Below are 14842 nucleotides of genomic sequence, written 5' to 3'. Positions count from 1 at the left end.
CTTACCTATATTTTTGTGTTTCTTCCTTTCAATGACAATTTATTTTTACAGGGTGTATATGTGACCATTTTGTTATAATAATACAATATTTATTACTTTATACAATATAATGGATAGATTTATTTAACTAATAACCATCTCCAACTTTAAAGTACGTATTATTTAAATATATTTCAAGATAAATTTACCCTGATTCTGTTATTTAATGCAAAGGCAAAGGTTTTATTTGTATATTATTAAATATTTATACTAGTTTAACTAGAAAACAAAAACTATTTCTACCAGGTAAGCATAAGTCAGGCTACAGTCGGATTAAAACGAACGTAACTTGCTATAACAGTTTTCCAATAAACATGGCGGCTGGCTTTCTCCCATTGCATATTGTATCTGTCGATTTCAGAACAGAACGCTAAAATATATTCTGAGCCACCTATTCATGGTTTTAAGTGCTTATTTATTGAATTGATCTTTACTTGGAAATTGCTTGTTGTTTAAATAATAGTGACTTTATTAAATAAGCAAAGTTTTAATTAAACTGTTTTCAAAAAATATTTAAATAAAAAATATAAAATATTTTTTTAATGTTGCGAATTATTATAAAGTGAAGGGTAAATGTATATAAGTATAAAATGAAGACGTATTTATATAAAAAATAAACAGGTAGGACGAACTGCTCTTCATGTCGCCTGCGAAGGTGGTCACTGCAGCACTGCTACTCTCCTGGTAACTAAAGGTGCATCGCGAGAAGCCCAAGACAATTCTGGGCGTACACCACTTCACCAAGCCGCCGTACATCGGCATACGGAACTAGTGAGAGTTCTCCTTGATACGGGATGCAACGTAAATGCCACAGATAATGTGAGTTTATGCTAGCGTGGTGTAAAATATTTCAATCGCTTTATTAAAATAAACTTCAATTGCTTCTATCTCCCTAGTTTAAAAATTGTACGAAGATGGTGTCAATATTTTCTTTTCTTTTAAAAAATAAATATGATTTTAAAGTACATGTATTATTAATATTATATACTCCAGATTAAACCAACATTTGAAAATGCTATTTATGTAATTACAAATATGTTTAAAAGTAATTGTAAATACTGATACATTTTTATAAATTAGAACGGGGTAACCGCTCTACAAATGGCATGTGCCCAAGGTTGTCGCGGTATCGTGGAGCATCTACTTGCGGTTGGGGCCGACGTGCATCTTCAAAATAACGTAAGATGCTTAATAAATATATGTTAATTAGCTTGTTGTGAGCGACATCCTCTGTGTATAACTTTCAAATTTCAGTCCCTTAGCAACTGAATAATATAACAAAACTCTACTCCTTTAAAACTTATAAATAATAAATATTGGACAACATCACATACATTACTCTGATTGTAATTAGTTAAAGCACCTGTGTTATGGAAATCAGAAGTAACGACGGTACCACAAACACCCAGACCCAAGACAATATAGAAAACTAATGAACTTTTTCTACATCGACTCGGCCGGAAATCGAACCCGGGATCTAGAGTAGTGTGTACACCGGTTTTCATGGGTACGCCACCCATGAAAACCGGTGTACACACTACTCGGCCACGGAGGTCGTCGTACTTATGATATCAGTTCCATTTTAAAATAGGAAGTCAGTTCGTTTGTGGTTTTAATAAAAAATAAAACTTATGTACGCCCTAGTCAATGGCGTTTAGCGATGTAGAACAGTTGGTGAATCAAGAACACTATAGTCCCAATTTTTTCGCCTATTGCACGTAAAAAAATAGATTGCAACGTTGCTCTCAGAAGGTACTGTAACAAATGAGGTAGGACCATTGAACCATTGACCATTGCACATTTGTGACGATATAATACCTCAACATCAATTACATTCATTAAATAAGCCTTTAATATAATAGTCTCCCTAAACACCTGCAACCTACACATGTTGTGGTTTTTTCGCTTGAATTTAATATAAATACACTTATGTATACTAAAAACTGGTAATCTTAATAGATAATTTTATCTAAGAGATTATGCCGTGTAAACTGTTACTTAAATAAATATGACTGTCAGTAACATTTATGTAGGTGGTTTTTAGCGTGCACTTATTTTATTTGTTGTTCTTGTATGAAGACGTTCGCTCATTCATTACATCGCCTGTTAATTTGGTAGGTGGGCTCGTCAGCGCTCCACGCGGCGTGTGCGGCGGACGCTACAGACATTGTGGAGCTACTCTTAGCGCACGGAGCGGACCCAGCTTTGACCGATCAAGTAAGATGCATTTAAGATATATTTCAAAAAAATATTAAAGGCTGATGATAGATGAGCTGACTTCTGTTGTATGATTATATTTAAATAACAGGTAAATATTCATATAAAAAATATTTTTAAAACAAAACGTAAAGATTTATAAGGGGACACCCGGGTTTGAACCGGGGACCATTCGATCTGCAGTCGAATGCTCTACCACTGAGCTATATCCCCATATAAAAGAAGAGTGAAGTTAACGTTGTATTATTCCGCCGCGTGACTCATGCATATGAAGTTAAGCCTCCATAAACGCAACCCACGAATGCAAAACAAAACAAAAATATACCGATAATAGATAATGTGCAAAGAATATGAAACCTGTGAATTAAATTCGTTAACATAAACATTTTCCAATTTACAACGGCTTGATCAAAAAAAGAATATCATTTTTAAAATTAATTTAAATAATCGCAATATATTTGCATCGTAGACATTACAAAACGAACGAATGTTATGCATTATATATATTCGTATGACAGCAGTTTTTTTGTGAAATAAGTAACAATTTGTGATCTTACTCTGACAATGCGCAGTAGAACATTAATAAAGTGTTAACTGAAAATATCTCATTATTAACTAATAATGATGTAAGTTCTTTTGTTAAAATCGGACACAAGTAATAATTATTAATTCAGAGATATCAAAGCATGTCGTCAGGTAAGCTACGGAAAGGCAATTCGAAATCCAATTTAAACTTTTTAATTTATTTTCCTGACGTTGGTCATGTAAGCAAGAACGTGACGTTGGTCATGTAAAAAATATATTACGTAGATGATCTACGTAATATATTTATTTTTATTTTTTAATTAGTTTTGATTTTTTGATGAAATTTGATTGATATACAACCAACCACCTAAATAGGTAGGTCTAACAGGATGAACGTAGTTGAGCACTAAGGGGGTTAAATAGGGATCGAAAGTTTTTATAGAAATTCGTCATATCTGATCGGTTTTTAGGCTTCTTTCAATGAGTTAGAACGAGTTGTTAAAGCTTTTTTGAAAATTTATTACCAAATAAAGTAATTTTGGATAAATAATTTATGGGCATTCGTCATTTTTGAAGGTCAGAAATATGGAATAAGGAATTTGATGCAATTTGTTATGAAGCAAGCTTGAGCTCCAAGGTAGGACTATTCATACCAAACACCTGACAACCAAACTCTAAAACGTGAGTGAAGACGCGGGCGGCAACTAGCTTTATATATAGCAATTACTTGTGTCACCGGTCACGTTTCAAATTTAACCTTAATTCCACAAACCTCAATTCGACCTTGAAATAAAACGCGTAAAAGGCTTTTCTCCAAAATATATATTCAATTTTGAACGCTAAAAAGGTTTTTGTTTTGCGTTAACGCTGATTGTTATCACAATGTCACGGTGGAGTATAATATTATTTTGGTTCCGTCTTGCCTTGTAATTCAATCACAGTGATAAATTGATGAGTATATTCCAAACAAAACTCAATTTCTACTGTATACAAAGGAATAAATTGAATCCTTAATATACTTATGAACGTCAAATTGATAAAATATTAATTAATTCTGTTTTTTCCACCAATGTGACATCATTTTGCTCTAGTAACCAGCCTGTAAGTCTCCAAAGTCCTAGTTTCCAATCCGTCGTGAGACAATTATAATTAAAATTCTCTGTAACAATTCTTAGTAGCACGTAGAGGAGTTAGGAAGTCAGTTGACTTGGTGGTAGGGCATTGTGAAAACCCATCTGGGTTGGTACCACCCACTTATCAGATATTCTACCTCCAAACTTTGCCGCCCCCTTATTTTTGCAATCGTTATCGAGTTTGAAGTCGAAATAACGGGCGGTTTTCGACATTTTGGTAGTACGAGTAACACTTTTGACAGATAATTTTAATTTCTTATCTTCTTTTGACAATTAATTTCTTATCGAGTTAGAACTCACTTGATTTATTTAGGCGAGAGCAAGTGAAACTTTATTTTGAAAATTAACTATTAAGCGTGTGAGGCAAAAAAATTAATTTCTTTAAAAAAAGTTAAACCTCCGCAGCGCCGCCCCCGGTAAATAGTCGCCCGGTGCGGACCGCACCCTCCCCCCCCCCCATGCTACGCCACTGCGCCAAACAGCAATACTTAGTGTTGTTGTGTTTCGGTTTGAAGGATGAATGAGTCAGTGTAACTGCAGGCACATGGGACATAACATATTAGCTACCAAGGTTGGTGGCGCATTGGTGTAATGTAAGTAATGCTTATTATTTCTTACAGCATCTGTGGACGGTGGTGACCATTTATCATCAAGTGGCCCAATTGCCCGTCCGCATAAATATTAAATAAAAACATAAAAATAAAAAATAGAAGTGTTACTCGGAAACCCCATACTGTGTCTAATCTATTTCTGGTTGTGTCAGATTACCATCCCATCGAATTATGGGTAAGGGATTAAGCTACAATAACTCCCGCGTAATTCAATCAAGAGAACATTATAGTATATTATATAGCAGTTAAGAAAATATTAGACCAGAACCAAGTTACCGAAGTTAAAAACAATAATGTTAAAACTATTTTAATCTTCAAGTTTTTTGTTGTACGGTGAAGTTCTTTAAGAACTCTTAACTAATTAATTTAATCTAACTATATTCCATAATTGTTAAATTTCGTCATCTAAGATAAAAATTTAGATAATGGATTAAGTAATTAGGTATTTTATATGAAATTATGTTAAGTTTCTGTGTAAAATAAAATTTAATACTGTAACATGACTATTTATATGATAAAAGTGATATTTTATTATAAGGGTACTTGAGTAAAGTATATTTTGATTTGATTTTTTTTTTTTTTCGTTTTTCGACCCCAACCAGTGTTGCCGGTTCTACTAGAGGACAATGCCATCAATGTTTTTCATATCTGATATATTCGAAATAGTTTATTTTGTTCGTAGATAAACCAAAACTCATAATTGAATTTTGAATGGAAGTAGCGAAACCGAAATTTTTTTAGAATCATTTTCATTTTTCTTAAAATGAAAATAGTTCATCACTATAATGCTCAAACCTATACCACATAATGTCTGCTTGTTTTTTTTAATATAAAAATTACTAAAAACTAAATCATAAATATTTATTTTATCCGCCTAATGTGAATGTTCCTAATTGAATAATATTTATAAACTATAAATAAAATTAAATAATTGAAATTGAATAAAGGTAATCGATTTACCTTCTCAATATTTTACTGAACACATCAATAATTCATACCCAAACAAAGAAGCGAAAGGTTAAAGAAAAACAGAATATACCATGAAATAATAATCCGCCGCGAGATTCCGAGTATCGTCGCTCACAGACTCGCTGTTGAATTATTGAAGACTCCCGCGCTGCGCTACTCGCCTGGTAACTCGACATCTGTTGCATAATACAAATGAGTGAGAAACTTGTGCGCGTTTGACTGCGATTGAAATGGCTTACTAAAAAACTTATTTATTCATTATGAACAAAATGTCATTCATACCGTTCTTACAAAAAAACCCTTATTGTTTTTTAAGTTTGACATAATGTGTATTCTCATTGGCCGTATGAATGTTATTACATGGTATTTCTTAAAACGTAATTATGACACATAAACTCATCCATATTATAAATACATTTCAGCTTTCGGCATTTGTCCATCTATATTAAATTTAAGTCACGAAGGCACACAATCCTCCAATCGCCCTATATTCTTAAAAAGGGGTAAGAGTTTTCTCATCATAAATAATAATTAATTGATAAAAGGATCTTCTTTACCAGACAGCCGACCGAAAAACGTATGTAAAATATAATAACTACCTAAATGAAAATAAGTATTAGAAGCAACAATTATTTTAAAACTAGCTTACACAAAGCTATAACGCCTATAAACTATTTTAGCATTGATTTATATAAGGACACAAAGATCTCATAAAATGTAAAAAAGGGTGTGTAAGATCATAATACACATACTCTTACGTAAATAGTATTTACGTATGCGTTTGTTTTTAAAGTGTTTTAATTATAAAAAAAAAATACATTTTCTCATGGCTATTGAGGACCAAACTTTTCAAATAAGTTATAAAGTCGTGTCAGACGTTGAAACGACGATGAACTACGACTTCGTACAAAGTGAAGACGGTTAACGAGTTTTGTGTGAACGAACAGTTTCCTTATGAATTTCCAGCAAAGCATCATTATCCAAACTTGTAATAAGTTTAACCTACTCCTTTTACTGTTAATACTTTAACAACCGCCTGAGGTGAATAAACAGTTCCCAATAAGATAAGTTTTAAAGAGTTTTTTAAAAGTTTCAAATACACGATTACGAATTTATAAGTATAATAACAGCTACATGGTTTCATCCGCATTAAAAGTTTCTACTGAGCCAGTCGGCCGAAACATGAAGTAAAATAGCCTACCTAAAGACCCCGCCCCCTCTCTTCCCTCATGAATCGTGAAATATTTTTCAAATTTGACTTTTAATTTCAGCGCGCTTTACAAAAAACATAACAAGTAGTAAATTGATATATATTGATTAATACCAGCATACAAGTTAACACTGAAATTTTGTAGAAGTTAAATATGACATGCAAGAGACTCACTGCTTCTACATATTCAACAGTTGGCTAAGGCTTCTCCTGTTGAGGAAGCATATTTCACCATGCTACGCCCCTGTGTTATAGAGGACTAGCTGTGCCCGCGACTTCGTGTGCGTTTGAATTTAACAAAAATGTTATTCAGTTCGATGATTTTACTATAACTTATTAATTCTGTATTAGACAGCTTTTGTGTTATTATGTATGTCGTTGGTGGGACGGACCCGACGTGACGGCGGCGCGAGATCTGCGCGCCGTACTGGACATTATTTGGACATTACAGCGTGACTTTATTATTATTTTATATATAATTCTATAATAAAGTAAACTAAGTTACTCCTTATTACATTAGCTATCTGCCAGTGAAAGTCCCGTCAAAATTGTTCAAACCGTTCAGACAGACAGACAGACAGACGGACGGACAAAAATTGTAAAAAAAATGTTATTTTGGTAAATGTACCGTGCCTACATACTCGTACATATGCATTTAGTAAAAAATGGTTATTTGAATATTACAAACAGACACTCCAATTATATTATATGTATGTATAGAATTAAATAAGAAGTGATCTTAATTAAGCAAAGGCTCTTTGAATTATAATACCTAAACACTACACTGATCTAGTTATAATCGTAATAGCAGATGACGTACCAATGATGATTTAACGTTAATATTTTTGCCTAATATAATAATAATTTATTACTAAAAATAGTCAGTGAGTTAAAACTCAAACGTTAACTACACATTGTGGAAGATTACTAAAGTAAAAATTAAATTATGTTTGATAATGCGCCTTCGTGAGTGAACAGATCTATACCTCATTGTGTAAAGCCCACTTACCAAGTATTCTGAAACAAAAACAATGCGATTCTGCTGTAAATATAAAGGTATAATATATTATTTAATATTATTCTTATTTCTATATTATCATTCCAGTGGTCTCAATCGCCCTTGAGCGTGGCGGGTGGCGCAGCGGAGTCCCCTCCGGAGGGATTTAGACGAGCGGCCCGAGGTTCCTTCTCAGCTATACTGGATTTGTTGACAGCCACCACCAACCTCGATCATCATCAAGTAAGAATATTTTAAATTTCGAATAAATTCAAAGTTTTCTTTATATATTATAGTATATACACGTATATCTCGATAAGAATTTTATTATTGCAAGTGCAACCAGTTGGCTTACGACAGTGGATACTGGATTAACCAATACGTTTTATTATGGCAGGGTTAAACATTACTCACTTAAAATTATTTTAATTAGTTTAGCTTAGAACAATACAAAATTATTTATATTTAGGTTCACGTACATATGTATATTTAAAGTAGTTGCTCCGCGTTATTTCACGCATAAGTGTAAACCCTTTTTTATATTTTCAACACAATGTTTTAATCAAACAAATAAACTCTTCAGCTGTACAATATTAGTATAGATTTTCATAAAAAGCAATTTCAGATCATAATTAATAACCTATTAACCATCATTTTTGTCTTAGATTCTGATATTCTTTTTCGTATCCTAAAGGCCCCATGTTTTTCATCAAATTCATGTGTTTCAATCAATTATGACATGCAATTAGATATGATTTTGTGCAAGCCCCTATAGGTAGGTACCATCCGCTGGGTATATCTTTGTATATCAGGGATGTTACGAACATTCAAATTCGGATATCGATATGGATACGGATAACTCTCCTCTTTATCGTTTCAGATAGTTTTTTTTTTGGATAACCGATAGTTTCAGTTACGGTTACGGAGATCCATAACACGCCTAGTATATATTCTACCGCCAAGCAGCAATAGTTAGTATCGTTGTGTTTACGGTTTGAAGGGTGAGGAGCTAATTACTACAGGCACAAGGGACATGACATCTCAATTCCCAAGTTTGGTAGCGCATTGATTGTTATAAATTTTATACTGTGCTAATTTTCATGGCATCGTATGGTAAGTGTCGACCACTTACCATCAGATGGACCCTTTGACCGTCCGCCTAACTACATACATCATTTTATAAACACAGAATATAATTCTAAGTTATCGATAAAATACTCGTGGTGGTAACGTGTTAATAGTATGGACGTTAAATCATAACTGTCTTCGGACTATCTTCTTTCAACTTTTTTAATAAATTGATTTTACTTGAAACCGACCTCGTGACCGTTTCTCAGAGCCCGGTTAGAAATGATTTTCAAAAATAAAAAAGTCTATTGACGTTATATTTAATTATTTAAAATTAATTAGCAGTAATGGACTTTTCTTGAAACATTCTTTAGTAAAATACCTTATAATTAGGTACATAATTAAATAGATAATGTTTCTCAGACAGAAACTGTAATTCTATGTCGAATAAATATATTTAAATATACCATACGAAATCGATGCCTACATCGGGTTCAATTATATCCAATTTCCTCCTCAAGCTCGTATGCCGGACAAACAGCAAATGACGAGTTAATTGTATTTGTAAACGAGATTGAACAAATCTGTCTCTCGTTTACCGACTCGATGCCATTGGTTTGTGTAATACATTGCAGTATCGTCAAAACATTCTCGGATAAAATCCGCTCGGAATTCATAATTCAGGGAAGTTTTCATATTAAAAAAAACGTGTATGTATCATATCTATGAATTTTGGTTATGTACCCAGTACCTATAATCACATTAACATTGATTATTTATTATAAAATCATTGATCATTACTATACAAGCATACAAAGTGAGGACAAGCTGATATTGATAGTGGTAGACAGTGGTAGAGCTTTGTGTAAGCCTATCTGGGTAAGTAGCACCCAATAATCATGTATTGTTTGAAGAGTGATTGAGCCAGTATAACTACAGACACAAGGGACGTAACCCAAGGTTGTTGGCACATTGACAATGTAAGGGATAGTTGATACATACATATATCTTACACCACCAATGTCTATGGAAGGTGGTGGCCACTTACGATCAGGTGGCCCTTTAGCTCGTCAGCCAAACTATAGAAAAAAAAAATTATCATATTTTTATGTTGATTCTCTATCAGGACATTCGTATAAAAATTTAAGTTTGTTTAATTACTAGACCTATGTATTTAAATTGTTGGAATGATTTACTATGAAATAGTTAATTTTGGTCACTATTGTGATTAGCACGCGTCTTGCAGACGGTCCTTCGATGTTCTTGTTTCGTGTTCATGCCACGTCAATTTCCCTTCATCAGTATCAATTTCCCGTGCATGTGAAAGCTTGGCGTTATTGCATTTGTTACTTCGTTAAGCGATCGACGACTCAACCCTTCAGGGAATAAATTCAATAAATAATAGCTTAAACTAGTTAGTGAGGCTACTGAATTGCTTTTGACCTATTTTAACATTAAATGCAAGTTACTTGTTCTTAATTTCCCAGTATAATTTAGTTAAATGCATATCAGTATAATTTGAAATACTACCTACGTATTAATCGTTTATATTCATGTCGGTATAATATTAATACTCACGCACAAGTCCATATAAATGTTAAATAATAATTATTTTAAATACCCTTGGTTGTATTTATTTCATATCAGAAAAACCACGGGCATCAGAGTTTAATTATGCTCTTCTTTATACTTTTATATTGTGTGGGTACTTATATATAAAATTATTTGTATATAATATCATGCATACAAACGATTACTTTAATACCATCTCACTAGTCCCCCGCTTCTATATAACTAATCATATTTTTCTATAGGTGATTCGTATGGGAACATGGTGTAGTGAATAAATTTTATTTTTAATATTTTAAATGCAAAAGTTGTCAAGCTTGATGCCTCATCACAGTCCATTATAAATAGCAAGCAGTGAATTGTTACGAGAGCCGCGCATCGCCACGTACCCGAAGAACGTGTGACAAAGTAGCTCGATGTGGAGCCGTCTGAACCTTAAGCAACTTTTAAGTGCTACCTTTGCTATTAAAGTATTCATTCATTTTAGGTAAGTTAACACCATAAGGAAACCTTTATTTATTGGATACTCTGACTCTATACACAGCACTACGTTTGATTTCACATCATGCTTGCAAGACAAGTAGGTAATGCCATCTAAATTTATTAATCACCGGATGAATATCTTTTCAGGAGCACTCTGACGGTTCAACGTCCCCACGTCACGAAGATAAGTCCGGCGGCCATTCTCCAGCCGCTAATGAAGGTAGTATTATTTTATACCGAAATTTTATGTACTTACTATGTACACGATTAAGTAAGCCTACTTAGTGAAATGTACTGGGCAATAGGTTTATTTACAAAGAACGGCTTCGGAAACAAAACTAGGCGTTAAAATGAAAATTACGATTAAAAAAAATCAAAGGCAGATGACAATATAACTATGTACATTTTTACATTACATTAGCAGCCTGTAAATATCCCACTGCTGGGCTAAGGCCTCCTCTCCCTTTGAGAAGGTTTGGAGCATGTTCCACCACGCTGCTCCAATGCGGGTTGGTGGAAAACACATGTGGCAGAATTTCGTTGATATTAGACGCATGCAGGTTTCCTCACGATGTTTTCCTTCACCGCCGAGCACGAGATGTATTATAAACACAAATTAAACACATGAAAATTCAGTGGTGCCTGCCTGAGTTTGAACCCGAAATCATCGGTTAAGATGCACGCGTTCTAACCACTGGGCCATCTCGGCTCAGTGATTAGAACAACTATATAACAGTAACTATGTAATAGCCGGTAAAGCCCATTGTTTACTTGATACCTCTTTTTTGGTATAAGATTTGTAGCTTGTTCACCATGCAGCTCCAATGGATTAGAAAATTAGATAGCCTTTATAGATTTACTATGTCCCTTGTTTATGAATACTGTTATTTATATTTATCTCCTATTAATAATATTTCGTATTAAGTACTTCCTAAAACATTAGCCTCCTAACAAAGTTATCAATTCAGCTGATTTTTGACTTTTTTAGTATGTGACGTATGATATCTTCGCCGATTGAGAAAGGGCATCGATTGGTGATTCTTATTTTATTAAATAGAATATACCTCCAAGGTGGTCCCTTTGAAAATTTATGTAACTAGGTACCTACTTAAAAATGCAAACTTAGTGAGGGATTTCGTTCTTATTTCCTTAAAACGGCTCTCTCATTTGATTAACTATTATGATCAGTAAATGTATAGATATTACTCTAAATTGTCTTTCTTTGCTTTGCAAATTACTATAAATAAAAAAAAATTAAGGAGAAGGCAACAGCGAGAGGTGATGGTCAGCGACCACTCTTCTTGATAGACTTGCGCAGCGAGGCTTCGCAGCAGACACACGCCTAGCTCTACCGCCTACAGGTATTGTCTATTTACATGTTAAGTGCCTACTCGTCATAATTATTGTTCTGTAATAGATGTTGAGATTTGATCTTTTATTGTGACACAGTAGTCTAGGCTGATTACCTAATCATTATATATTGTCGACTGGCTGTAGACAATATATAATGATTAGGCATAGATAATTTTTTCACGGGCGCGCCTTTCTACGTTCAAAATGATCAGCGGGCATTAGTTGTGTGGCTCTTGCTTAAAAGACAGCAAGAACATGCACATTAGATAATATTTGTTAAGTTTTCTTTATTTGCCCACACTGTTATCATATGGTCGCTGTTATAACTTATTTTATAATTGGGTTTTTTTTTAAGAATTTCATCATGCTTAAGAAAACAAAAAATACTTTCACACATACACAAATTTTGCTTGAAATACCAGTTTTCAGCTGCTGCTGAGGGGATTGCTCTATTACATCGCTATCAATATTATTGTTTGTGCGGTTTTATAAAAAAGACTGTATCTACTCGTTTAAAAATTTTGACATTGAATTTAATCTTTATAAAAAACGACTACTTATAATAAAGATAAAAAGAAAAAATATATATAATTAGTATAAAGACAAGTACGATATAATCTCCGAACATCTACAAAATTCTATCACACATTGACGGAAATCACGCACCCATATAATTTGAACGAAAATAAAAAATCGATAGTAAGAACGTTGTTTGCGGAAATCGCAAAAGTATGGAGAGGTTACTGCTTGCCGCCTTTGACAAAAAACCATTGATTATATGAAACACATTTTATTAGTATAGGTATCCAAAGATAAGTAAATGCAAAAAGCACGCAAATTAAATCGCGTGTAGTTGAGGTTTGACAGTGGTTGTTCAAGACGGCAAGTGTCTCCAAAATAGTGATAATAATTTCAAGCCGAAACACAGTATCGTTCTAGCTCAAACGAAAAGAGAAATCTATAAACCAGTTATATTATATGCACTGGTTTAAGGCTTTTTTCAACCTTTACTGTCAACTAGTTATTAATATAGAAATAATTGTCTATTGTCACATCTTAATAGAATTAAGAATAGGGTATACCGGATGTCCTAATAGTAAATACATAGATACATATAAGTGTATAATGTTATGAGTGATACGGGACTAGTAACTTAGTATGATAATAAAACACAATCAATTTAAAAAAAATCTATTTTATGAATCCAAACCAAAACAGGCTGTGCGAGATACCGTGAGCTATGCTACCGCGCGTCGCAGGCACATGCGACGCCAGACCGTGCGCCGGAGCCGTGCGACTGCGTCAACTGCTCGCGAAGACGCTCTGTAGACACCTGACCAGCAGACGATCCCGATTCGAAGCGACCCATACCCAGCGCCACCATCGTGGGAAGATCTTATAAATTTTAAACCCTAGCTTCAAATAATTATAGACAAAACTTCTTAATTTCACTTATTTTCATTCCGAAAATATATGCAATATAATTAAAATATGTGCTACTAAATTTGACGGTATTTTACAATCTACTTATATAAATTGCAATGGGTTAAAAAAGGGGATATTTTTGTAACAGTCAACATATTGCGATTCCATTTTTTATTATACCATGATTCAAAGCCTAGATATAAAAATTACTTGCTTTTACTCATTTAAGTTCTTCATAATAATGAAAAGGTACCCAACAATTAAAGGTAAACGTTTATAACCTATTCCATACGTCTTGCTATTAGTTTTGTTAAAGTGAGCATTACAAACAGGTCTTGTTTTTATTTATAACACAACAATATTTCTTCCCTTTGACTACAGGAGCTGGTGTATAATTATTTTAGGTTGATTGGAGCACCTTTTTATGGATTTTGTTATCCAAAGCAATTCATTTATTTTACGTGATTTGCTACTGATGAATAGAAACTCAAAATATCAACGAAAATCGGCTAGTGTTGTCAGTAGGTAATAGAGCCTAAATAATCACACAAGAATGTGTAATAAAAAAAAGTACGATTTAATAAAATGTAGATTTTTTTTTCATTACCCTGGCAGCCCTACACACAATTTGCCTCTTAACCTCTGAAAGCGGGACGCTATCTTCTTATCTATTTTGCCATTGATCTAAAGTAATTATGAATTTAATTCCATATGAATTATTGATACATATATATATATATTTAAATAAGATCATACCAGTCTATATTTACTTATTATAAAAATTGTTAAAATTATTGTGAAAGAAAACGAATTTTTAGACTTTCAAATACGAATTCCGCACATTGAGTTGTAAATAAATTAAATTAAGCCAATACACATGAGCTATTTATTTCGACGACCAATAATGAATTCCAAAATAATTTTATGTATTTTATAATGATATAGTATACTTTGCGAAAACTATATAAATTATCCCAAGTGTTTGGTCTAGAAAACATACATGAAAAATTAATGTGCTTATTATGTCCTTGTGCCTTACCAGAAATACATTTCCCTATTATATAACTTCTAGATTATATAGTTTAATGATGTCCATAGGTCATATACTTTTAAGATTAATAAAAAAAAAAAGAATTTATGCATCGTGATGACCAGCATGAACATATAAGAATAGAAATTTTAATTATTTTGTCTTGCACTGTTTATCTGTCCATTGGTATTGATAGTTATTATATTAAATGTT

At 33.1% G+C, this 14842-nt stretch overlaps 1 protein-coding gene and 1 non-coding gene across 2 annotated transcripts in view; one reads left to right on the top strand and one right to left on the bottom strand.

The window, feature by feature from the left end:
* The window catches only part of LOC113398569 (serine/threonine-protein phosphatase 6 regulatory ankyrin repeat subunit C-like), a 50609-nt gene extending 36798 nt beyond the window's left edge, over positions 1–13811 (top strand). The window contains exons 6-12 of the mRNA XM_026637367.2: positions 661–858; positions 1120–1218; positions 2158–2256; positions 7810–7944; positions 10969–11041; positions 12081–12182; positions 13393–13811. Coding sequence (XP_026493152.1) covers positions 661–858; positions 1120–1218; positions 2158–2256; positions 7810–7944; positions 10969–11041; positions 12081–12103 — 627 coding nt within the window. The 3' untranslated portion in view covers positions 12104–12182; positions 13393–13811. The remainder of the gene's footprint in view (positions 1–660; positions 859–1119; positions 1219–2157; positions 2257–7809; positions 7945–10968; positions 11042–12080; positions 12183–13392) is intronic.
* On the bottom strand, positions 2398–2469 carry Trnac-gca (transfer RNA cysteine (anticodon GCA)). Its single transcript has one exon. It is a non-coding gene; the product is annotated as a tRNA-Cys (tRNA).
* Positions 13812–14842: the final 1031 nt, after the last annotated feature.

The sequence above is a fragment of the Vanessa tameamea genome, chromosome 14 (assembly GCF_037043105.1).
Source record: "Vanessa tameamea isolate UH-Manoa-2023 chromosome 14, ilVanTame1 primary haplotype, whole genome shotgun sequence".
Classification (NCBI taxonomy): Eukaryota; Metazoa; Arthropoda; class Insecta; order Lepidoptera; family Nymphalidae; genus Vanessa; species Vanessa tameamea.
This window is presented reverse-complemented; position numbering and strand designations above follow the sequence as displayed.